Genomic DNA, 24,661 nt, shown 5'->3' on the forward strand with positions numbered 1-24,661 from the left:
AATAAATAAAACTACAAAAGACATGATAAACAACAATTTCCTTAGAAATAATTGTATGTGCTACACTAGATTAACTAATATTTAGCTAACATAAAATATTGGGATATTTCATTTTCTAAACAAATATAAAAAATAAAAGAAAAAATCTGTGAAAAAGCTATGTTGTAGGATATGTTTTCCAAGATATTGATTTTTGGTCAATCGTGCTTTGTTTTTTGGAATGATTTTTTATCTGATATTATATCATGAATAGATTTGAAATATATGTTTTCCAAAATATTGATTCCTATATGAATTAAAGATGTTATACGTTTATCCAAAGATTTAGAAATACGTCTAAGTCTGAATGTTCGGGTACCCGTTAGCGTTCGGATCAGGTTTTTCGAGTTTTCGGGTTTACGCTCCTAGATTCCATAAAAAAATTATTAGTACGGATCGAGTTCGGATAATAACACTTCGGGTTTGGTTTCAAATGATATTGCGTCATAAAACCCATAAAGTAATCATATATCGTCGGATTTAGGGTATATTGGTTCGATTCAAATATAATCGAACTAAAAAACAAAAACCTAAAACAAAACATAAAGAAAAACACCTAAATTGAATAAAAATTAATCTATCACACATCTCTATAATATTATTTGAGGAATTACTTTCCTACGTGTTGCACTCACATTAACTCTCACGATGATTGATTGTGATGATACCCTTAATGAATCAAATATATATAATTATCATAATTAAATATTTTTATTTTATTTTTTATTTAGTTTTCCTTTTTCTTTTTTCCCAAATAACCTATATAATAAAGAAAATTTATAAATTTAAAAAATGAAAATATCTTTATATATAGTGTAACTCATAATAAGAGAAGTTCACAAAATAATCTTGATTTTAAAGTAAAGAAATAATATTTCGTTTTTAAAATTAATATTAAACAACATAATATATATTCTAAAAGTATTTAAACATTTTATTTAAATCAATCTATTTCTAAAATTATTACAAAATAATTTAAATAATTTAAACTAAGATATCTTTAATGAATAAAATTTGATTTAATCTTTTTATGCTCCCTTTTATTTTTAAATAACATATATGATAAAATAAATATTTATAAAATTTAAATCTAAAATATTATATATATATATATATATATATATATATATATATATATATAATGTGATTTCATAAAATGGAAAGTTTAGAAAAATAATCTTGATATTAAATTAAAGAATCAATCTTCCTTTTTAGAATGTACCAGTTATGTTTTATACAATTGTACCTATCATCACTTAATTTTATAATTTTATTTTTGAAAATTAACATACACCAAATTACTAAGTCTTATAAAATTAACATAGTCATGGGGATATTTATAACTAGCCAATTTATATACATCTAAGATGAAAACCAAACTAATGCAATGAATAAAATAAATATGATATGGTTGAATTAGATTAGAAAGTTATACTTGAATTTGATGGAATATATGTAGCGCAACATACCAACAAATGAGTAACTAGACCAGTGGATTTTTTATACAAATTCAAACATTAATAAAAAATAATATATTTTCATTCATAGTAATATTTTATACATAGAAATTATAGAATGACTCAACATATTACTAAGTAAATAAAAAATTCTCAAATAATATAAATATATTAACCAACTATTACAATTAAGTATCATTGTTATATTTCTTTATGTAACTTTGAATAGATTAACACTTTAGTTCATTTTTACTATTTGATTCTCAAACTAACATATGTTAAATTATACATAATCTTACTAAAAATATATATATATATATATAAATATAAGATAAGAATCAAATTACATGAAAATAACAAAATTAATCAAAATTTTAATCTATATAACAAAAATATCTTAGTTGAATCGAAAAAACCTATCTTATCTAATATATCCAAATAATAGTCGAAATATTATATATCCAAAATTATAAGTCTAATTAAAATAACATAATTTTATTTAAAATAAACCATGCATATTCATTACAATATAAATAGCAGAATAATTAAAAATTAAAACAAAATACTAATACATTTTAATAATGTAAATAAGTTGTTATAATGTATTTACTTTGTAAATATTTATATCTGTGCATGAGTACGAGAAAATTACCTCGTAAAATTAATAAAATAACAATAAAATATTAAATTAGGCATGAAAACAAACATCATTTTAAACAATATACATTACCTTATAGAGAGTAAACTTGTTATTTGAATGAACAAATTATAAATATTTATTTATAACTAATTGTGCACTTAAATTATTATTTTCTAAAATTTTAATATTTATTATTATATATCATACTACTATAAGTATTGAATTTAATAATTGAAGTACATATATATATATATATTAAAATATTTATATTAACTATTAATTTCTTATTACCTGTTCGGGTTAGGTAATAATACTTCGGGTTCAGATATTTTTGTATCATTCTACAAAATCCGTTCAGTATTTTTATATTTTGGATCGGATAACGGGTTGGGTTTTAGGTTCAGGTTTTGGATTCCGGATTTTACACTCATGCCTAAGTACGTCTTTAATCTTTATGCTGTAAACAATATAATATCTAAACAAAAACGAATTAATCGTATATCCAAATCATACTGTATTTTTTCTTTTACTCTTTCTATCATTTCAAAACTTTGTTATATAAATCATTGCATTTTTGATCGAAAATTTTAATGCAACTGCAGCTGGTAAACAGTGGTTACTTTATTATTGGATTAAAGATAGAGTTTAAGGTTATGTTTGTTGAGAAGTTTATAGTTTTAGTTAAATCTTTTAGAGAGAAAAAAGAATGTAGCTTTTTGTTCAAAATTAAAAAAAAAAGCAGTTTAAGATTTCACTAACTCACATGGAAGATAAAATAAAAATCTAGGTCAAATATATAAATTTGGTGAATGTGTGTCTATACTGTTTAATTTAAATTTAAACAAAATTACAAAATGTTGCTCTTATACTGTATTTATTATTAATAAAATAGATAAATGTTTTATATGTTTTTACCTTATTCTGATTTGAATTGGTGATGCGATTTTTATAAATATTTCATTCTTTATTATACTTCTGATTCTCTGTCAAAACAAGATAACATAAATCTAACAGTGTGATTGATTGTGTGTAAAAAAACAAGAAATATTCTTTATTCTACATCTATTTGATGAGCTATGAAAAAACAAGACTTGGAGAGAATTTCATCATCCTCCACAGCTTCTGTTTCTTCATGTTTCTCATTCAACCAAGGTAATAAAACAGTCGGTGCCATTATTAACAACTTTCAGAAATTTATTTTCAAATCATAGGTGATTTGGAGATGAAAGAAAATTGAGACATGAAAAATAGGAGCATATATATAGACAAAAAATTATGATACATCTTCATTATATAGTTTTGGTATTTATGATATTTTATTCAAAATATTTTTCTCAACAGAATAGTTTAAATATGTAAACATGAGTGAAAAAAATTGATAGTAAATTTAGAAATCACAGTATAAGTAAGAGACGAATGCTAAAGGGAGAAACTATAAAGTGTCTTCCATCAATATACATCAAAGTTTGTTTGTGAAGTTAACAAGAAGGGGACAAACAAAAAAAAAATCATGAGATTGCTTATATTCGATCTACGCAAAAATGAAAATAAACACCAACACATATGTGCTGTTCCAAACTCTAGTATTGTATTAAAAGGTAAAAGTTAGCATCTAAACAATGGCTTCCACACCAAAAACGAAGGGTACGTAATGAAATTTGGTTTACATAGAAAGAAAAAAGGAATTGGGTATAGATTTGTAGAAATCAATTCGGTCCATAGTTACTTTTGAAGATTAAACTCCAGAGAGAGAGAAGGGGTGCACATAATTAGAAGTGAAAGAAAGTTAGAAACTCAAAATGATTCTGATAATTCCCTACCCGTCCGATCAAAAAAGAGCGTGATCATCGCGTGGAACTCTACACAGTCCCTCTCCCTCTCCCTTTCCCTCCTCTTTCTCTCTGCTTTAGAGATTTCGGTTCGTTAGCCCAGTTTGATTGGACGTTTGTATCCTAAAAGTAAGAAAGAGCGAATCTTCCTTCCATGGCGTTATCAGCTAAAGCTTTGAGCTTTAGGTGTTTTAGCTGATCGATCGATCGACCGTGCTCTTTCTTATGACCACCTAATCCCACCTCCAGGTCCTTAATTCTTCTCCAGATCGAGAGTCCAGAGAGTTCAAATTAGGGTTTCATGATTCTTGATAATCCCCAAAATTGTTATTGGAGATCTTAGGGTTGGTTCAGTAATTAGCTTTCTTCAGACTTGAATCTGAAGCGAATCTGAAGAGAATATACCAAACTCACCCCCCCCCCCCCCCCCCCCCCCAAATTGCTTTTCATCCACGCTAGGTACATAATCTCTTCTTCTGATTTTTGTTTGGATTTTGATAAAAATCATATCCCTTTCAAAACTGTGATTGTCATTGTCTTTAGTGTAATTGTCGTCTTTGATTGGATGATTGTCCGACCGAGATAATCTACTTTCCCAAACGTTGTGTATTGATTCTTTCTTATGTAACTTATATTTGGTGTTTCTTAGGTTGTTTACTTACGTTTGAAAAAAATAAACTGTGTTCCTTCCTACAAAAGAATGCTAGATTGATTGTTTTATGAGATGTAACTTTCTCCAAGTCTTATCTAAACAACTTGTGAACCGCTTATATTGGGTCTTTTGTTTCTCTTCCTTGCAGGATAACAAAGTGAAAAGCAAGAGCCTTTTACTCTTTGTTTATTGATGGGTGAAGAGTTAGCCGACACAATGAACCTGGATTTGAATCTAGGCCCTGGTCCTCCTGACTCGTCAGATCTCCATGGGGTGCTAAATGAAACTGTGGATTTGGCTGATTGGACTATTAATGAGCCACCATCTGAGAGATCTTCAGACGCTGTTACGAGGATCAGAACCCGGCATAGGACGCGGTTCAGACAGCTTAATCTCCCCATCATCCCGGTTCTGTCCGAAACCATGACTATAGATTTGACCCAGTTGATGGGAAGTTCCGCAAACGGAGGAGTTGCTCTGCAGACTGGCGAGGGTAGTGAAAGAGGAGGCAACGAGAATCTGAAAATGTGCGAGAAGAACGGCGAGGGAGCCATTGGAGACAACAGTGTATCAGAGAAGAAACCGGATGCTGAGAAAAGCACAGGCGGCGGTGATGGTAACTTTTTCGATTGTAATATATGTTTGGACTTGTCAAAGGAGCCGGTTCTCACCTGCTGTGGCCATCTTTACTGTTGGCCTTGTCTGTTCCAATGGCTAAACATCTCTGAAGCAAAGGAGTGCCCTGTCTGCAAAGGAGAAGTGACCTCCAAAACCGTGACGCCGATATACGGGCGTGGGAACCATAAAAGAGAACTTGTTGTAGAGTGTTTAGATACCAAGATCCCCATGAGACCTCACGCGAGACGCGTAGAGAGCTTGAGGAGTGCTATTCAAAGGTCGCCTTTTACGATACCGATGGAAGAGATGATTAGACGTATACAGAGCAGGTTCGACAGGGACTCGACCCTTGTCCCTGATTTTAGCAACCGGGAGGCGTTGGAAAGAGTTAACGATCGAGCCAATTCGATTCTTAACAGGTTGATGACTTCTAGGGGAGTTAGATCAGAGCAGAACCAGGCTAGTGTTGCAGCAGCAGCAGAGGATATTGATCTGAACCCCAACGTTGAAGGAGAGACCACCAGCACGAGGTTTCATCCTCTGTTGATCAGGAGACAGTTACAGTCGCAAAGAGTAGCAAGAATCTCGAACGTCACCTCTGCGTTGAGCTCTGCTGAGAGGCTTGTTGACGCGTATTTTAGAACTCATCCATTGGGAAGGAACCACAACAACCAAGAGCTGCAGCACCATCATGCTCCTGTTGTGGTTGATGATAGAGACTCTTTCTCAAGCATTCAAGCTGTTATAAACTCTGAGAGTCAGGTGGATACCGCGGTTGAGATTGATTCAATGGTCACTCTTTCGACATCTTCTTCGAGGAGAAGGAATGAGAATGGGTCGAGGGTTTCTGATGTAGACAGTGCTGATTCTCGTCCGCCTAGGAGAAGGAGATTTACTTGAAACAAATTAAAGAAAAAGCTTTCAACCTGTGGAAGAAGATTGTAACTGTGTTTTTAGTTTGTTTCTTGTTGGTTTGTTGTATGTTAAATATTTTTTTCAGGAATTATGTTCTAATTGAACCTGAATCCATAGTTAAATTCCACAAAAGGGAGATCAAACTATTTTCAGGCTTTCAAGATTTATAACTAAAAGAAATCATTGCACCTATGAACTTATCTAATTGTCTGTTTACTTGAAATATAATTTGACAAATCCTACAAAAAAACACACAAAAATGAAAGAAAATGAAAATGTTATGTGCGGGAAAGGAGCGTCTTTGTCTCGGATTATCGTTAAGCGATGCACGAACTCAGAGCCAATAAGGTTTTTATTATTTTTTTAAAAATTGTCATTAGATCATTTTTCACCACTTTTGTAATTTCCTCGTTTCAAAGTCATTATTTACCTACTTACTACCTACTACTGCTTATTTTGTCTTTATACTAATGTCACAAACGTATAAATGTAATGCAATTTTAAAATTTTTAGAATGATAAAATGTTGTTCCTTTTGTTGTTAGAATTTAAAAAATGAAAAATAAGATAAAATTAAGAATAATGTAATTTGTAAAAGAAAAATCTCAAACAGAAATAATAATTAGGAAGATTTTCTCAAAAGTTAAAATAATTAGGAAGATAGTACAATACAAAATGTAATAAATGCTATAAATAATTGTAACTAAGAAAGACTAACACATTTCTTAGAAAAAGGAACCAGACCACCTTCGTGAATTGTGATTCGGTGTTTTTAAAAAAAAGTGGAATAAAGACAAAAACAGAGACACACCATATTAATGCCTTTCACCGAATATTAATAAGACAGGACACAACCCTCCTCCTCCTCCTCCTCCTCCTCCTCCTCCGTCTATCTTTCGTTTTCTGAGTAATCCGTCGACTTCTCGTCTTTGATTTGGATCCGAATCAAACAAAACACGCGATCTCCAAGTCTGGTAATAATAAACTTTCTCTCCTTTTGAATTTGTTTTTTTTTTCTTTGAAATTGGGAATAAATATCAAAAATCACCAAATTCTGGGATTGGGTTTTCGGGTCGGATTCTTGGGTCAATGGTTTATGTTAAATTATCATTATGCATCGTGTGAAGAAGAAGAATCTAGCTGGGGAAATATATCTCGAAATGTAAAAAAAATCTTCTATTTTTTTTGGGAAAACAATTTCTTTATTTTATTGTCTTTGAATCATGGATTTGATTAAAGAAAATATAATGTTGTTTAAATTATTATTTTTTGTTAATTCCAAAATTTGAAACCACAATCTTTGTTAGCTGTCATAGATTGGATTGTTCTAGTTAGAATCCATTGTTATGTTTCTCTGTCTAGTTAGATTAAGTAAAGAGTGTTCTTTTAAAGAGAATATGTTTTCCTTTTTAAATCTTGAATTTTTCTCTATTGAGGTTTGATGGTTACTGTTAACTGTTGAACTCCTTGGAATCTGCAAAGGTCTAGCTTTTAGCATTGCTGCTCAAAGCTTGAGGCCTATTGCTTTGGTACCCTATCTGAAAGGGCATTTAATAATTCTTTGCTCTAATTCTCTATTTACTTTTGAATTGTTACTTACAAATAAAGTAAAAAAAAGACTTGCATCAAGTGAACTAAAGTATCTGTCCTACCCCATTAGGCTGCTCCATTGTATGTTTCTTCCAGTTTGAGGGATTGTAAAACTCGTTTTCTCATTTTCCTCCTGCAGTATAGAAAATAGATCGAAAAGGCGTAAATCATCTAGCTACCACTGAGGAAAAAAGGGCATAGGACTCAGTGACTCACCATGGCACCTGGAGGCAGTGCTTTGAAGGAAGTCCTTGAATCTAACTCGACGAGAATGGATTATGAGGTCAAAACTACGAAAGTGGAAGTTAACAATAGCAATAACAACAAACCTACAAAGTCAAGTAGTGCAGGAATTGCAAAACATGGGATGCATTCCAACAATGGTGTCTACGAGCTTCTTGAATGTCCTGTGTGTACGAACTTAATGTACCCTCCAATTCATCAGGTTTCTTTCTCACTGTTGTGAACAAACGCTAACTAATTTTGTAATTTGCAAAGTTCATATTCTCTTAACGTTGTTTTAACTCTGCCAGTGTCCAAACGGTCACACGCTATGCTCCAACTGCAAAGCGAGAGTGCAGAACACGTGCCCCACGTGTCGCTACGAGCTTGGCAACATAAGATGCTTGGCGCTCGAGAAAGTCGCCGAGTCCTTGGAAGTTCCGTGCCGGTACCAAAGCTTGGGATGTCACGACATTTTCCCTTACTACAGCAAGCTTAAGCACGAGCAGCATTGCAGGTTTAGGCCTTACGCTTGCCCTTATGCTGGCTCTGAGTGTTCGGTTACAGGTGATATCTCCACGCTGGTTGTTCATCTTAAAGATGATCATAAAGTCGATATGCATGACGGGTGCACTTTCAACCACCGTTATGTAAAATCAAATCCACATGAAGTCGAAAATGCTACATGGATGCTTACGGTAATTAGATTAGATATATATAAAAAATGCTACAATTTTAAAAGTTAATAATTTCATATATACATGTTTTAACTTTTTATTTTCGAAATTATAGGCTATAAATTTAGCATCATATTTAAAAATTTAAAGTTTTGAGTCCTAATTTATATATCTGTTTATAAAATTTTGAATATATATTTATTACAATCGAGAACCTGTTCGACCGCTCCATTTGTACATCGTATACCCTGCTTGCTAACACGTGTTTTGGTTTTTGAAAATTTGTTTGCAGGTGTTCAACTGTTTTGGGAGACAGTTCTGTTTACACTTTGAGGCTTTCCAGCTAGGGATGGCACCAGTGTACATGGCGTTTCTTCGTTTCATGGGAGATGAAAACGAGGCGAAGAAGTTCAGTTACAGCCTGGAAGTAGGAGCTCATGGACGTAAACTAACATGGCAAGGGATCCCTAGAAGCATACGTGACAGTCACAGGAAAGTTCGAGACAGTCAAGACGGTCTCATCATCCCAAGAAACCTTGCACTCTACTTCTCTGGAGGTGATAGGCAAGAACTCAAGTTGAGGGTAACTGGTCGAATCTGGAAAGAAGAGTAAACTGGAAAAAATCAACAGAGGAGTGATTTGCAAAAATTAATGTACATAAGAAGAAGCCTCTGATGGAGAGAGATCTAATGATCATATGGAAGATTTGAATTTTGTTGTCTGGTTTTAGCATGTTATAATGGATTCTTCTCCAATGGGGATGGAGTTGACATTATGATGATGATGATGATGATGATGATAGTCTTTTTTGATGAATCAGTTTGGAGGTAGCCATTGTTACTATTTAGTGGCTGCAAGAATAATATTCTCTCTACTTTTGAGTTTTTGTTTTTGGTTTCAGACAGGAAATGGAGAAAAGACATGATTTTAACTGTCTTCCTGTTGTAAAACCATGTCTAAACAGTTTGGTACATTTTTTGTTTGGTTCACAACGGTGATTTCAATGCAAGAGGATCATTGGAACTCTTCAAGGTGTTAGTGTCTGCAAATCTATCAAAGAATAATCAGAACTTATCATTATGATCCCACAAATAATAATCAACTGTTAGCTTTATGTGTGTGCGCGTCTGTGTAACAGAGTCGATATCATTTTTTATTGATCAAAGTAATTTTCAAATGACAAGAAACTAATAAAATTACAAGTAATTTTCACTAATAAAATTACAAGTAATTTTCACTAATAAAATTACAAGTAATTTTCACTAACGTCTTTGAAAGAGAACAAAGTTCATTTTACAGAATCTTTTCTTTCACATAGAATCTATATGCTGCATGTTTTTAACCAAGCTTATATCTCTTACAGAAGCTAACCACCCCCAGTTAAAATTTACCGTCAGCTTTCTGGATTGGAAACATGTTTAAAATGGTTGAATGGTTTACATGTTATAAACATGTAAATCATTCAGTATTTTACAAAATTTACACCCTTTAACAAAAAGTATTTTACAAAATTACTATATTAATTGTTTTGGAACACCGTTACTTTATTAACTGAAAATGCAAAAACTGAAGAAAGTTCATGAATATTTCACAGAGAAAACAAAATGGTCTATGTTTTTTTTATGGTCTATGGTCTATGGTCTAAAATGGTCTATGTTTACGTTTGAAACATCTGACATTAGAAATCTATGTTTCAAATATAATGGATCTGTGGGAAAAATATAATAGAAAAAAAAATATGTAACATATGTCCCAACTCGATACGTAAAATGTTTTACATGTCATTATAGATACGTAAAACGTTTTATGAGTAATAAAAAAACGTAAAATGTATATCCATCGAACCACTAGTTTATTAAAACAAAAATTCATAACCAAAGAACTCAAACTGCAGATGACAGAAAGTACAAAAACATTAAAACAAGAGCAGGCAACAAGCAAGAACACATATATAATTATATACATAATTCTATAAATCGTTTGGAATGGTAGAAAGAACGGAGTGTTCAGGCTTGTGACTACACTCGAAATCAAGATGGACAAAAGCTCTTTCCACTTCTGGAAGTTCTTCTAGCTTTATTTGCAATGATTCACCAATTGCATGAGCTTCTTTCAGTGGCAAATCTTCTGGAAGCTCTATATCCACCTACAACCAAATACACATATATAACAATATGTAAACTTAGCTAAGAATTAACTAAATCATATAAATTTATGATGCAATCAGAAATTGATTTCTAACTATATGATTAGAATATTAAGATATATATAGACTGACCTCAACAAAGTAAAGAACACCAAATGTATAGGCACGAACAGTATCAACACGTTTGATGTCATTTGCACCTTGTCGCAATACTAAGTATGTTAATTTCTGCAGTACTTCTGGTGGAGCTGCTTGTCCGATCAATGAGACTAAATATATTTAAGACAATGATAGTGAAAATTCAATTGATATTATAAGATTTGAAGAATACAAACAACAATACTTTATAAATTTTACCTGCATTTTCCATAACGGTCCCAGACCAATTGACAATAGTGTATATAGCTAACACAATTGCACCAGACGGATCGATCCACCAATAGTAAGCATTCCCAAGAACGGCCGCAACCAATCCCAGAACGTTTGTCACCACATCAAAGTAATGATCCTATATAATAACTCATCAATCAATATCCATCTTTTACATGAAATTATAAAAGTATATGCACATATATTACCTTTGCATATGCACGGACTATATTATTTCTCGAACTTCTGCAGTAAATCCACAAAACGAGTTTAACAGTGGTTGCGGTTAGCATGATTGAATATAACCATATCAATTGCTCATGACTCATTGTTTCTGAAGGTTCATTTGTAATCAATTTTTCAGCTGCCACAAGCAACACTTGAAACCCTACATAAATGCATATATATGGTTAATTTAGAATTATATTTTCATCAAGAAACTTATAGTATTTAGTTTTGAGGTATATAAAATTTATGAACATTTATATACCAAGAGTGGCCATAACCGCTGCGAAAATGATGATTCCAACTGGTTGCACCCTAAGCTTTCCAATGGGATATTTGTAAATATTGATGTTCTTCATTGATATATGTGTGAACCAAAGTATTCCTCCCGCCATTAGATCAAGCAAAGAGTCAAGTGTCGATGCTGCAATTGCTATCGATCCACTCTTTATAGTAGCATATGTCTATACATTATATAACATTTGATGAACATATCGACATCATAGATAACTCAAATCAATATATAAAATAACTCAACAGAAAGTCTTCGTCAAAAGATAAAAATAATAATAACTCAACAGAAAGTCACACCTTGAGAGTAAGTAAAAAAACGTTAGCCCAGTTGGAGATTTGCATGGCTATCTCTTGTGCAGCTCTCTCAGCTCGATCTTCTGCTAGGATTTGTTCATCTATGACATAATCTTGTGATCGAGCTACAAAACTTTCTACTTCCTCAAAAGATTTTAGTGTTGCTATTTGTCGTTCATAGTACTCTTTCTCATCTATAAAAGATCAAAACGTTTCAAAAAGCATTATTGTTTTAATATTCGTGAGATCTCATGAAACTTATAAGCAAAATACTTTGATACACGTACCACTTTTGAGGCCTACAGCTTTGGAGACATCAATGTGAAGAGGGTCTTCCGGATCGATTTGAGATCGAAGTTTTTGAGGCAAATCCGTGAAAAAATTTGATTTCATTGTTGAAACCAAACCCGTAAACTTCGGTTTGTGAACTTCAGCCTCAACATCGTTTGACGAAAGCAACGGTGTTTCCATAGAATCGTCGTTAACTACTGGAATTATTAATAAAATCATCTTCAAATAAGCATAACATAAAAGAAAAATAAACAGAAAGACAGAAATACGTACCAAGATTTTTGGAGGAGTTTTTATGATTGCAGATGATGAACAAAGAAGAGGCTAAAACGATTGTAAACGAAGATGGTTTTTATAGAAAAAGATAAAAAGAAATTTTGTTGAATTTCGTTGTATTTTTGTGATTAATTAATTAGTTATTGTATTGACCAAAAAAAAAATTAATTAGTTATTGTAAGAGAGAACATGGTGGTGATCATAGAGACAAGAGCTGGTACTTGCCCACATGCCTAAGCATCAAGAACGCTTGTCTGATCCACGCCCCTATCAGGAGGTTCTTGTTCCGTGATGATTTTGTCTACCGGGTAAACGATAAATGTCAATTTATTTGCTAGACGACATGTGTGTTTACTAGGATGTGATTGCAAAGTACAAAATGAATCAACTTTCCGAACCCTAGACTTGGATGTTGCTCACATGAGTGTCTCAACAAAGATAAAAATAAAAATAAAAGTAGAAGTTAGATACAAGAAAGTGAAACCTTTAAATTGAAAAGAAAAATCAATTATGAACGGTCTGAAATCATTTCCGCCTGTGAAAGGGGGTACTATTATTAGTTAAGAGTCACCTAAATAAAATACAACGTGGAATTTGACAGATGATCGTTGAAGGTAGAAGAGACCAAAGAAAATTATAGAAAAGTTGAAAGTCAACGACCTTTAAAATATTTTCAATGTAATTTCCTATCTTGGACCTATATATATAATATTTTGATAAAAAAAAGGACCTATATATATAATATATATTTGAACGTTTGTATGAATCATCAAATATTTAAAATGGAAACAATATCCCCTATATATTAATAAATATAGGGAAACATTTTAAAAAACTGTAACTATATTATAATAATTACAAAAAAAATTAATGAGTTGTCATTTAATTAAGATGCCAACTAATCCTACGTGGCATTTTAAAAATCAATTGAAAAAATATTGGTCCAAAATCTAATTGTTATAGAACATTATATAGATAGGGAAACATTTAAGAAAATTGTAATCTATAGTTTATAATAACTACAAAAGATACTGAGTTATCAGTTTATCACTTAATTGAGATACCAACTAATCTTACGTGGCATTTTAAAAATCAATTGAAAAAATGTTGGTCCAAAATTTAATTGTTAGACACATTAGATTAACCCAAATATAAAAATGTGTATTCTTTTAATAAATAAAGTTATGGAGTTACCTAACATGATTAATATATATGACAATTAACAATTATGAATAATAAAGATTTGATAATAATTTTTGCATCTTTCCTCATATTTTTAATTTTATATTATTAAAAGAAATTAAACAATCACATTAACCATATAATAAAATAATCTACATTTTTTCTTTTATGTTATTTTTTGAATTTTTTAAAACAACTTTAAATTAGAAAAACACATCTATTTAAAATTTAAAATACCCACACATAAAACACATCTATTTAAAATTTTAAACCCTCATATTTTATACGTTCGATACACATAATTTATCTGACTTGAACTTCCAAAAATTCTTTCACTTTGACAGCTTAAACTTCTTGAATCCAAAATGAGCCGAAATCTGAAGTGTATAGACCCCTGGATTATGAACTTTGTGAATCCTGTGGACATATAAAAAGGAAAAGAAAAAGCCAGAATACTCCCAAATGGTTATAAGCAGAATACAATTGGGACTTTGTTTCATATTTCTCAAATAAAAAACCTTCTGTTTTACGGGAAAAAAATACCTTTGTAGATTGTTTTCAATTCACAGTCACGAACGCTCGATAGATTGGTAAATTTTTTCGAAAATAGCATACTAAATTGTAATTGCATTATTTAAAAAAATTTCTCCAACTGACTGGAATATTTTTTGAATTTTCTATTTGAAAAAGATAAAGAAGAATCTTTTATTTTAGAGAAACAAATGATGAAGATTTCTTTATTTATCTTCCCAGTTTAACAACACATGCTCTATGGCGTATTCGTAGTTTTATTTGATTTTATAGAAAGCACATTTTACAGAATGCTGTTGTTCTGCCCACATTTACAGATACAAACGATTAACGATCTACGACATATCGGTAGCTTTCTTTGTTTTTCAGCATCCTACGTTTTTATAAAACGAGTGAAGACTTGAATTACAAACTTGCAACCACGCTTGAGCGATAGTTTTTTTTTTTTTTTTTTTTTTTTTTTTTTTTTTTTTTTTTGAAATTCCCTTTTCTTAAAGCGTGAATGACCATGCGATGAATGTGATTTCTCCTTTTCTTAAAGCATTCAATAGGAGATGGTGGGATGAATGTGATTTCTGGATTGATTATATGAATGATTACGTCGATTGCGTTAAAGAAGGAGAATCGTAGAGGCTATATTCTTCATCGTCAACATCAAATACAAAAAAATCCTATAAACCAGTGTTTTGAAACCGACCCGGACACTGAATCAGATGATTTACCGAATCACTGGATCATGGATTAACCGCAGATGAATTCGGGTTAATAAATAAATTAGTTTATTATATAATAATATATTAGTTATGAAAAACAAATATATATAAAAACTAAAGTTAAGAATTTTAAGTGTACATACAAAATATTAAAAAATAGTTTAGACTATTTAAAAAGATGTAACATAAGAATTATGACATCTAAAAATATCAAGACATTTTCCAATCCAAAATAAACCAGAATTAAAATATTATTGTAATAAATTGTTAATAACAAAAATAAACTAACACCAGATCACATCAACTAATTTTGGTTTTCTCTAAATTTTAAAACTTACCAACAATTTTTTTTCTAAATTTGTCACTTCATCATTTTTGGGATATTTTTCAGTAAGATCATTCTCTAATTTATTATAATCAATCTCGCTAGGTTTTTCTTCTTCAACAATCCAAACTCTGTTTTGTAATTCATATGATCATATGATTTTTTTTTTATCTGTAAATAAAAAATGTGATGATTTGCATTAAATTAAATTTAAAAAAAAAATTTACTCACCTTTCTTGCCAAAATAAATTGTAGTGTAGGGGAATAATAAGTCTCATCGTGCTTTAGTCTGTTTTACGGACGTGCAGCTCAAGCACAATCATGACTCACTTTTTTTGCAAACGTAAATTGTAGTGTAGAAGAAGAGGAAGACGACAATAAAACTGAAATTTCAAATTTTAGTTAGAAATTTAGAATATAAAAAATAATTTCAAAATATAACTTAAACTAAAAATAGTAAAAATAAAAATTATCTATTGGTTTAACCAGTGCTGCAATAAAACCCAAACTCGATTTCTATTGGGTCACAGATTTATCAGTTCAATTACGGATCTGGATCAAATTCAAAACACTCTTATAAACGCTTGGACATGTATCAAGAAAAGTTTAACCTCCCTTCCTCCCATTTATTTCACAATTAATACCAAAATTCATTAAATTTAAGTTGAGAAAATATTTTAATTATTAAAAAGAAAATGCCACATGGTATTTTCCCCCCAAGAAGATAAAAAACGCCTACTTCATTAGTATAGATATTAAAATCCTTTCGTTATTTGTTTTAAATATTGTGTATTAGTTAGTATTTAAATATTGGAGTAAATGAAAAGTTGTAACTATTCATATATATACCATTTCAAAACAACTACCTTTAAATTAAAAAGATGTGACTATTTAAATTGAAAAATTACGACTATTCATATAATAATCATTTCAAAATAACCACCTTTAAATTAAAAATATGTGACTATTCATATATATGGAAAGTTGTATCTCTTCATTTTATACAAATATTTATGTATTTTGTTTTTATTATGCTTATATCTATTTATTAATGTTTCATAAATATTTTTAATTGTTTTATATCTAAAAATCAGTGTATTAATATGAAAATTTGAATTTTTTAAGTTTTATACATGAAAGTTGCATCTCATAAATGTTTTACATGAAAAAACCCAAACAATGTTGAAAAATTGTGTACTTTTATAGGAATTTTATTTTTTGTTAAAAGTTATGTCTTTTCATTATATATTAAGATGTATCTTTTTATTATTTGTTTAAAGAGCTGTGTATTAGTTAGTATTTAAAGTGAAAAGATGTAACTATTTAAATGAAAATTGTGACTATTCATATATATCTCATTTCAAAATAACTACCTTTAAATTGAAAAATTGAAAAATTGAAAAGATCACTATTTAAATTGAAAAATTGCGACTATTCATATAATTATCATTTCAAAATAACCACTTTTAAATTAAAAAGATGTGACTATTATATATATGTAAAGTTGCATCTCTTCATTTTTATACAAATATTTATGTATTTTCGTTTTATTATGCTTAATCATATCTATTTATTTATATTTCATAAATATTTGTAGTTGTTTTATTTCTAAAAATCAGTTTATTAATATGAAAAATTGAATCTCTTAAGTTTTATACATGAAATTGCATCTAAAAAACTCAAAAAATGTTGAGAATTTATGTATTTTTGTAGGAATTTTATTTCTTGTTAAAAGTTATGTTTTTTCATTATGTATTAAGATGTGTCTTTTTATTGTTTGTTTTATTTTTTTGTCATCTATTATTTGTTTCAAGAGTTGTGTATTAGTTAATATTTAAATTTTATACAAATATGTCTGTCTTTATTTTTGCATATTACACATATATGATGGTTTTGTAATACTAACTAATTAAATTGGGTTACGAGGCGTTCATAAACGACATAATAAACTATATATTTTGATTTAAGAAGATTTTAATGTTTAAAAAGAGACTTTTTTATTATAAAGTGATATAATTTAAAATTTTAGAGTAACTTACCTAAATTAATAAAATACGTAGATTTTTTATTTATTCTAAAGTTATATAATTTAAAATTTTAAAGTAACTTAGCTAAATTAATAAAAGATGTATAATTTTATTGGTATTGATGTATTTGTATTATAATTGTAATTTAAAACTATAAAATATGCATTTCTAATATTATCTATAAATAAATATAAATACATATGTCCTATGTTTTGACATAAAAATTTATTGAAAATAAAATTAATATTTTATATAAAATTTAATTATAAAATGATGTATTTATTTATAAAAAATGAGTTTCCGCGCGATTTCGCGTGAGATAGCGCGTGGGTTCTTACGTAGTTATTTAAATAGCAATCAATTTAAATCCTATCAGAAGACTTAAGAAATATTACCGGAAGCTTACTGATTTAGAATCATGCGTTCTTTATCTCTTTGACTTTCGTTTTTTTTTAAATATCATTATCTTTTTTTTTTGCCAAAAATTAATGATCATGCAGCTGCTTGAATCATATTCACTATATTAGAAATACACAAATTATATATTTATCGTAAAACGCCAACATGTTTTACGGTATATGATATAAATGTATCTCTATAGAAAATACTAGCTAACATCACCTTTTATAGCTTTAGAGAACTTTTACAACAATAATTTTTTTTTGTAAAAGAACAATAAAATTTTTAGGTTTCTTTTATAAGTTTATTTATGCGTTAATACGATACGTTTTTTTGGACAAGGTACATACGATGCATTTTTGTTTATACTACAAGTTGTACCTTGTCATCACAGTCTTATTTTTTTGTCAACAATATGTCATCATCGTCTTGATAGATGAGGTTAACATTGAACTCTTTATATCAAAGAACGAAAATGAGAAATTATGTATCTAAGAGAAGACTTATTGTCAACTTAAATTGTAAATTTTTCAAAAAAAAAAAAAACTTAAATTGTGAATCATGATGATGCCAGAGTGATTCATCCTTGATTGATGAAATGTATAGATTATATGGTGTATATGTATGTCTCATTGTTAATACATAATAGGCTTTGTCAATAATGACATATATATATATATGTCACTATTGACAAAGCCTTGTGGGAAAATCGATACGTAAGATCATGTGCAACGGTGTGATTTAGCCAATTCTTAGCGCATAAACCTATGATTAAAGCAATAAAAAAAATATTAAATGGGGCGAGTTAGCTAAGGATTGAGTCCTTATATGTCACTATTGACAAAGCCTTGTGGGAAAATTGATACGTAAGACCATGTGCAACGGTGTGATTTAGCCAATTCTTAGCGCATAAACCTATGATTAAAGCAATAAAAAAATATTAAATGGGGCGAGTTAGCTAAGGATTGGTCCGTCATTAAGGATTTTAAGGACTCAATCCTTAGCGGCGTGGTGCGCTGTGATTGGTCCGAGAGATCACATGTTTGAGAAGTTAAAAAAAATCGATCTCATTTGTTCCGAAGGCGAAAAAAAACTTGTCTCGACTCCAAGGCGACTGAAAAGGCGAAATCGCGATTGTGAAAACCCGAGGTAAATCGAAGCATTTTCTTGTTGATTTACGGTTTTAGATTAGGTTGCATGTTTGTTTCCTCTCAAATAAGGGTTCGTTTTCTGGTTTTCAATCGGTTTGTTGATTTTTCGTTTGAAGTTTAGAGTTTCAAAACGATTTGGATTTTCAATCGATTTGGGGATTATTTCGTTTGTGGTTAGGGTTTGAAAAAGGTTTTGGTTTCAATCGATTTCTGGATCTTTTCGTTTGTGGTTAGGGTTTCAAATCGATTTTGATATCACTCGATTTGGGGATCGGTTTGTTTGTTCTTACGGTTTCAAAACGAGATTGGTTTGTATCGAGGCTTATATGATCTTTGCGTTTGTTCTTATGTGTTAACGGTTTTCAAACGATGCTTCTTGTGCTCTGCCTCTTGACTTGTTATAATTAATATTTTTTCTTCTTCTCTTTCAGGTTAACATGGGACAGGATTACAGTTACAGTCAGCCTTCTTCATCAGAGTACGACATCACCTCTCTTCTTGAAGAAGAAGCTGCACTCTACGCTGATGAAACAGCTGCACTCTACGCTGATGAAGCTGAGAGTAGCTACATGATCGGATAGCCGGCTGAGTACCCACCTCGAGCTGAGGCTGTTACACAACTCAGCAGACACAACTCAACAGACCTTATGGCTATGGAGGAGATGAGTGATGACTTGCAGACACAACTCAGCCAGCTTAAGGATAAAGGTATTAAGAGTGAGCAGAAGCTGGTTAAGCTAGAGAAGACAGTGGTGGTTTGTCTCCTGGTTTGTGTATTACTGTTAATGGGTTTGGTGTTCATCTATCTGCGTGGTGAGTTTCTGTCCTCTTCCTTTTGATTGTTGTGTCTACATTTTTTAAAAGCTTTTAACTGTTTTATCTCGTGTGTTTGCAGGAAGAGCTTCAAAGGGTACGTACAACCTGAAGTCTTACGCGGCAATCTGAAGTCCCGACTGTTTGTAATAAAAGGTACTCTACAATCAACTCCGAAGTCTCTTTTTTTTGAATAATAAAAACATATACTAGTTGTAGTTTTAAACGTTGAGATTACTGAATCAATTTGTATAGGATTTGATACTAGTTCTAGTTTTTAAATGTTGAGATTTGATTGGTGTTAAATGATACTGAAATGCTTTAAATGTTAGTTTTAAAGCAATATAGTTATATATCACTTCCGTCTTGCTTAGTTAATTATCAGTACTAGTCTGATTTATTGTAGTTGTAGTTTTAAATGCTTAGTTAATTATCAGTACTAGTCTAATTACCTTCCTACCTGTCAAGATTTATTGTGTTAAATGTTTCTTTAGGTTTAGATCGCTTACTTAAGATTTTGTGTTGCTAGTAGAGTGACACAAAGCATTCCCTCACTATGAATACGACCCCTGGTTTTGTAAATCTACTGAATAGTCAATATTCAGTAGACCTTGAATCCCCCAAACCCGTTTGGTTGAGTGGTCCCAGTCAAGATGAGTCTGCTGTGAAGGTGAGGAGTAAATGGTCTCCCAATGAGGATAAAATCCTCATTGGTGCTTGGCTCAACACCAGTAAAGATCCTGTGATGAGCAATGACCAGAAAGCTAACACGTTCTGGAGCAGGATCGTAGAATACTACAACGCAAGCCCCCAGCTGGTGGGAAGAACGCCTAGGCTGCTAAAGCGGCCGCTAAGAAGAAGAAGAGTGGTAAAGAAGAGGCTCTGACGAAGATAGAGGCCATCATGCAAGTGAAAAAAGAAGTCTCAACACAGAACCTCCTTGAATGTCTACTTGCCAAAAAAAAGCCTCTCAATGAGATGGAAACAACTCTTAAACTCAAACTTATGTGTGCTCTTATATGAGTTTAGGTATTGTCATTTAGCTATCTTGGTCGTATGAGTTTAGGCCGTCTACTTGCATATTTTTTTATCATGTTTTACATTACCTATCTTGCATATTTTTCAATCATGTTTTACATTAGCTAACTGTTGTCTTTTTTTCAGGTTCTGCAGTAGGCATGTGAACCAAGTCACAGGTGCTTTGGAGATGGGAAAGTCTTTTGGTCTTTGGCGCATGTGAACCAAGACAGTCACGGGATGTTCTGTTCACTTATGTAGTATAAGTAGTTGTAGTTGTATCCTCTTATTTCCTACATCAAAACTCATTACCTATCTTGTTTTTTCTCCTATCATCTCGGAGAGGTTGTAGTGTAAGACTGAAGCACTCTGTTTAATCAAGTATCGGAGAGGTTGTAGTGTAATATTTTTAAAACTGAAGCACTTCTGTCAATCAAGTATCACAAGTATCATCTCTTGCTTCTCATCATCTCTTGCTTCTCATCATCTCTTTACATTTTAACACACGTATCATCATTTTTAACACAAGTATCATCTCTTGCATTGAGACAAGTATCATCTCTTGCATCTCATCATCTCTTTATATAGAACATCATCTCTTGCTTCTCTTGCATCTTTGAGATTAAAAGCAAATATTCTAAAACATAAATTGAGATTAAAAAAAATGTTCTAAAACATATATTGAGATTAAAAGATAATGTTCTAAAACATATATTGAGATTAAAAAATAATGTTCTAAAACATATATTGAGATTAAAAAATAATGTTCTAAAACATATATTGAGATTAAAAAATAATGTTCTAAAACATATATTGAGATTAAAAAATAATGTTCTAAAACATATATTGAGATTAAAATAATATTTTAAAACCTATATTGAGCTATAGATTAAAATTCCAAAATATATATACAAAATCATATATTGAGATTATAGATTAAAATTCCAAAATATATATTAAAACAAAATAATTTTTTTTTCAAGCAGGATGTCATCATCTTCATCCGATGGACTCGACCAAAGATTGGATGAAGTTTTCGACGAAATATGCGAAGATACATTAAACCCTTCTTGGAGGCCCAAACCGATAAGCAAAGGAAGCGTGCTTATATAGAACGAAACCGTGAAGAAGGACACACCCGTTTATGGAATGACTACTTTGCCGAAAATCCCACATATGAAGCACATTTATTCAGACGCTGTTTCCGTATGAACAAGGAATTATTCATGAGTATTGTCTATGGCCTCTCACAGAACGTTCCATTCTTTCAACACAAACCAGATGCTACCGGGAGGCTTGGTCTTTCTCCACTACAAAAATGTACGGCAGCAATTCGTATGCTTGCATATGGTTCGGCGGCTGACGCGGTTGACGAATATCTCCGACTTGGTGAAAGCACGGAACTTTCGTGTTTACATCATTTCACTGATGGAATAATACAATTATTTGGGGATCAGTATCTACGCAGACCCACACCAGAGGATCTTCAACGGCTACTCGACATTGGAGAGAAACGCGGGTTTCCTGGGATGATTGGAAGCATTGACTGTATGCATTGGAGGTGGAAAAATTGTCCAACCAGTTGGAAAGGACAATACACACGTGGATCAAGCAAACCGACAATTGTCTTAGAGGTTGTAGCTTCACAAGATCTTTGGATATGGCACGCTTGTTTTTGGTCCTCCAGGTACCTTAAACGATATTAATGTCCTCGATCAATCTCCTGTTTTTGATGACATTATAGAAGGTCGAGCTCCAAGGTTAGGGTACGTGGTCAACGGACACAAGTATAAGTTAGCTTACTATCTCACAGACGGTATATATCCAAAATGGTCAACATTTATCCAATCTATCTCACGTCCTCAAGGTCCTAAAGCACGGTTATTTGCTAAAAAACAAGAAGCAGCCCGAAAAGATGTGGAATGGGCTTTTGGAGTTTTGCAAGCTCGATTTGCGATTGTCAAAAATCCGGTTCTTACATGGGACAACAAAAAGATAGGGAAAATGAACGCAATGGATACACTCGCATCGACATATCGGAATTTGAAGAAGGAAGTGTCACCAGAAGTTCACATGTGGAAACCCAAACCGACATGCCTACAAATCTCCATAACATATTTGTCAATCAGAACGAGAAAGAATTTCGGGATAGGCGTATACATGAACCACTGAAAAAAGATTTAATTGAGCATATTTGGAACAAATTTGGTGATGAATAATTATTGTATCTTTATGTATAATTATTGTATTTTTATGTTTAATTATTGTATTTTATTTTATTTCTTGGAATAATTTTTTTTTAATTTCACTTTTAAAAAAAATTATTTTTTTATTCCTAAGGACTCCGAATTCGGGAACACCATTGGACACACTTTTTAAACTAAGATCCTTAACTATTCAAAAAAAAAATACTAAACTAATCCTAAGGATTCCACAATGGGTTACACCATTGTGGATGGTCTAATCAACTCTGCCCAAAAGTCCAATCTTCTCTCTATATATATAGTGTGTGTGTGTGAATAAAAGAGTTGAATAACGTCGACAAGTTATCATTGAAAACTTATGTATGAGCCGCGCATGGTCAATTCAATTGAAATAGAACAACGATCTAATACGTCTAAGTCAATGGCTACAGCTAACGGTGAACGCTTGTCTGCACTCACCCAATAGTTCAAATTTCATTAAATGCTCGGTGTCCAATCCGCCAAAAATCTCATGTAGATTATGTTTACAAACATTGCATTGTGTGCCATATGTCGTTTGCTTCCCGCTCCCGCGCTATCCGTATCCACGGGATTCATATCTTTAAACTATAATACATAAACAAAGATATTCATTTGTGGAAACTATATCATTTGCAGCACTAGAAGATTTTCAGTCATATAGTATCACAGCACAATATATCTGTGTATGAGTACTAATTACTAAATGGTTGTGGTGACTGATACAACCACTGAAAACATGACCCTTTCAAATTTTATAACCGATGATCGCCTGACAAAATGTTTCAATATAAAGCTGCCGAAACGTTGTGTGCGTATATTTATTCGTTTAAGGTGTTGTGGAAGAAAATTTAGGAAAACGACGTTTTGTTACGTATACAAGATTATAAAGATTTGATTTACCTGATATATGTTAATTAACCCCAACAAAAGACATATGTTAACCAATAATATTCCTCTTTTTACTATATTTGATCAGGCCTGTATTTGGTGCATTAAAATTAAAGAAAACAGTAACAAAAGTTTACAATTGTTTGATAGGAATCTTACAATTTAAAAACATATATCTAGAGAAAACTTTTGAGAAAAGAATAGAAAACGTTTCACTTATGAAACATGAGAGTTGGAGCCGAAGATTACATTGCAACCACAATGAGCACTATCATGAGACGAGAAGATGTTGAGATGATGAGATGTCTTCCTAAAAAGGAGGTAACCAATAATATTCGTGAGATACGTTATACTAGTCCATTTTAAATGGAAGCCATGAGACATATACACATACTACGAGGGAGAAACCTGCAACGGACTAATATATACGGTCTATACAAAATATGGGTGTGTATGTGTTCAAAAAGATCGTATTATACAGTTTAGGGTTTCTTTTCATTTTCAAGGAAAAAGTTCAGGAGCTATTAATTACTAATGACAAAAAGATAGAAGGCGTTATATAATTTATAGCATACGACAAATCTGAAGGTACTTGGTTTTTGAACGGGTCCAAATTGATGCTATTAATGCCTTCATCATTGATGCAAAGCCATTCCCTCTTATCATCATGAACGGACTAGATATTGGCATTACACATACACGTGAAATCTTCACTAACATCAGAAACATGATTCGAGCAGGGTTGATAAACCAGTCCGTGATAGACTTGTACTTTTACTTGACTCGTGAAACGATACATATATACATAAGTGATGTGGTAGGTAGGCTCAAATTGAAAATCAGGACAACTTAATTC

The 24,661-nt window shown here is 31.4% G+C and overlaps 4 protein-coding genes across 8 annotated transcripts; 3 read left to right on the plus strand and 1 right to left on the minus strand.

The window, feature by feature from the left end:
• Positions 1–3,760: 3,760 nt before the first annotated feature.
• LOC108848718 (uncharacterized) lies at positions 3,761–6,286 on the plus strand. 4 transcript variants are annotated; one of them, XM_057009929.1, is made up of 2 exons: positions 3,761–3,780; positions 4,766–6,286. In XM_057009929.1, the coding sequence occupies exon 2, from the start codon at positions 4,810–4,812 to the stop codon at positions 6,133–6,135; it is 1,326 nt and encodes a 441-aa protein (XP_056865909.1). In that variant the 5' UTR covers positions 3,761–3,780; positions 4,766–4,809; the 3' UTR covers positions 6,136–6,286. The 4 variants fall into 4 exon arrangements, with proteins under 4 accessions (XP_056865909.1, XP_018477650.1, XP_018477651.1 ...); XM_018622148.2 differs by lacking the exon at positions 3,761–3,780 and adding an exon at positions 3,816–4,424; XM_018622149.2 differs by lacking the exon at positions 3,761–3,780 and adding an exon at positions 3,816–4,214.
• Positions 6,287–6,894: 608 nt separating this feature from the next.
• LOC108848911 (E3 ubiquitin-protein ligase SINAT2) lies at positions 6,895–9,664 on the plus strand. Its single transcript, XM_018622371.2, has 4 exons — positions 6,895–7,123; positions 7,879–8,184; positions 8,273–8,659; positions 8,931–9,664. Exons 2-4 carry the CDS (start codon positions 7,957–7,959, stop codon positions 9,249–9,251), a joined length of 936 nt encoding a protein of 311 aa, XP_018477873.2. The 5' UTR covers positions 6,895–7,123; positions 7,879–7,956; the 3' UTR covers positions 9,252–9,664.
• An 810-nt stretch (positions 9,665–10,474) lies between these two features.
• LOC108852817 (putative metal tolerance protein C3) lies at positions 10,475–12,691 on the minus strand. 2 transcript variants are annotated; one of them, XM_018626300.2, is made up of 8 exons: positions 12,532–12,691; positions 12,255–12,452; positions 11,971–12,161; positions 11,645–11,843; positions 11,364–11,542; positions 11,143–11,293; positions 10,918–11,054; positions 10,475–10,785 (listed from the first exon to the last, which is right to left on the minus strand). In XM_018626300.2, the coding sequence occupies exons 2-8, from the start codon at positions 12,436–12,438 to the stop codon at positions 10,609–10,611; spliced, it is 1,218 nt and encodes a 405-aa protein (XP_018481802.1). In that variant the 5' UTR covers positions 12,439–12,452; positions 12,532–12,691; the 3' UTR covers positions 10,475–10,608. The 2 variants fall into 2 exon arrangements, with proteins under 2 accessions (XP_018481802.1, XP_018481801.1); XM_018626299.2 differs by having other exon boundaries at positions 12,255–12,455.
• A 9,012-nt stretch (positions 12,692–21,703) lies between these two features.
• LOC108851234 (uncharacterized) lies at positions 21,704–22,862 on the plus strand. The gene has a single exon (XM_057008436.1). The coding sequence runs from the start codon at positions 21,739–21,741 to the stop codon at positions 22,396–22,398; it is 660 nt and encodes a 219-aa protein (XP_056864416.1). The 5' UTR covers positions 21,704–21,738; the 3' UTR covers positions 22,399–22,862.
• Positions 22,863–24,661: the final 1,799 nt, after the last annotated feature.

Source organism: Raphanus sativus, chromosome 4 (genome assembly GCF_000801105.2).
Source record: "Raphanus sativus cultivar WK10039 chromosome 4, ASM80110v3, whole genome shotgun sequence".
NCBI classification, from domain to species: domain Eukaryota; kingdom Viridiplantae; phylum Streptophyta; class Magnoliopsida; order Brassicales; family Brassicaceae; genus Raphanus; species Raphanus sativus.

Coding starts and splice junctions, on each gene's coding strand:
- LOC108851234 (XM_057008436.1), top strand. CDS start 21,739: ATGCGAAGATACATTAAACCCTTCTTGGAGGCCCAAACCGATAAGCAA.
- LOC108848911 (XM_018622371.2), top strand. CDS start 7,957: ATGGCACCTGGAGGCAGTGCTTTGAAGGAAGTCCTTGAATCTAACTCG. Junction 8,185..8,272: donor TGTACCCTCCAATTCATCAG/GTTTCTTTCTCA, acceptor TAACTCTGCCAG/TGTCCAAACGGTCACACGCT. Junction 8,660..8,930: donor ATGCTACATGGATGCTTACG/GTAATTAGATTA, acceptor ATTTGTTTGCAG/GTGTTCAACTGTTTTGGGAG.
- LOC108852817 (XM_018626300.2), bottom strand. CDS start 12,438: ATGGAAACACCGTTGCTTTCGTCAAACGATGTTGAGGCTGAAGTTCAC. Junction 12,162..12,254: donor AGCTGTAGGCCTCAAAAGTG/GTACGTGTATCA, acceptor GATCTTTTATAG/ATGAGAAAGAGTACTATGAA. Junction 11,294..11,363: donor TAGTCCGTGCATATGCAAAG/GTAATATATGTG, acceptor GTTATTATATAG/GATCATTACTTTGATGTGGT.
- LOC108848718 (XM_057009929.1), top strand. CDS start 4,810: ATGGGTGAAGAGTTAGCCGACACAATGAACCTGGATTTGAATCTAGGC.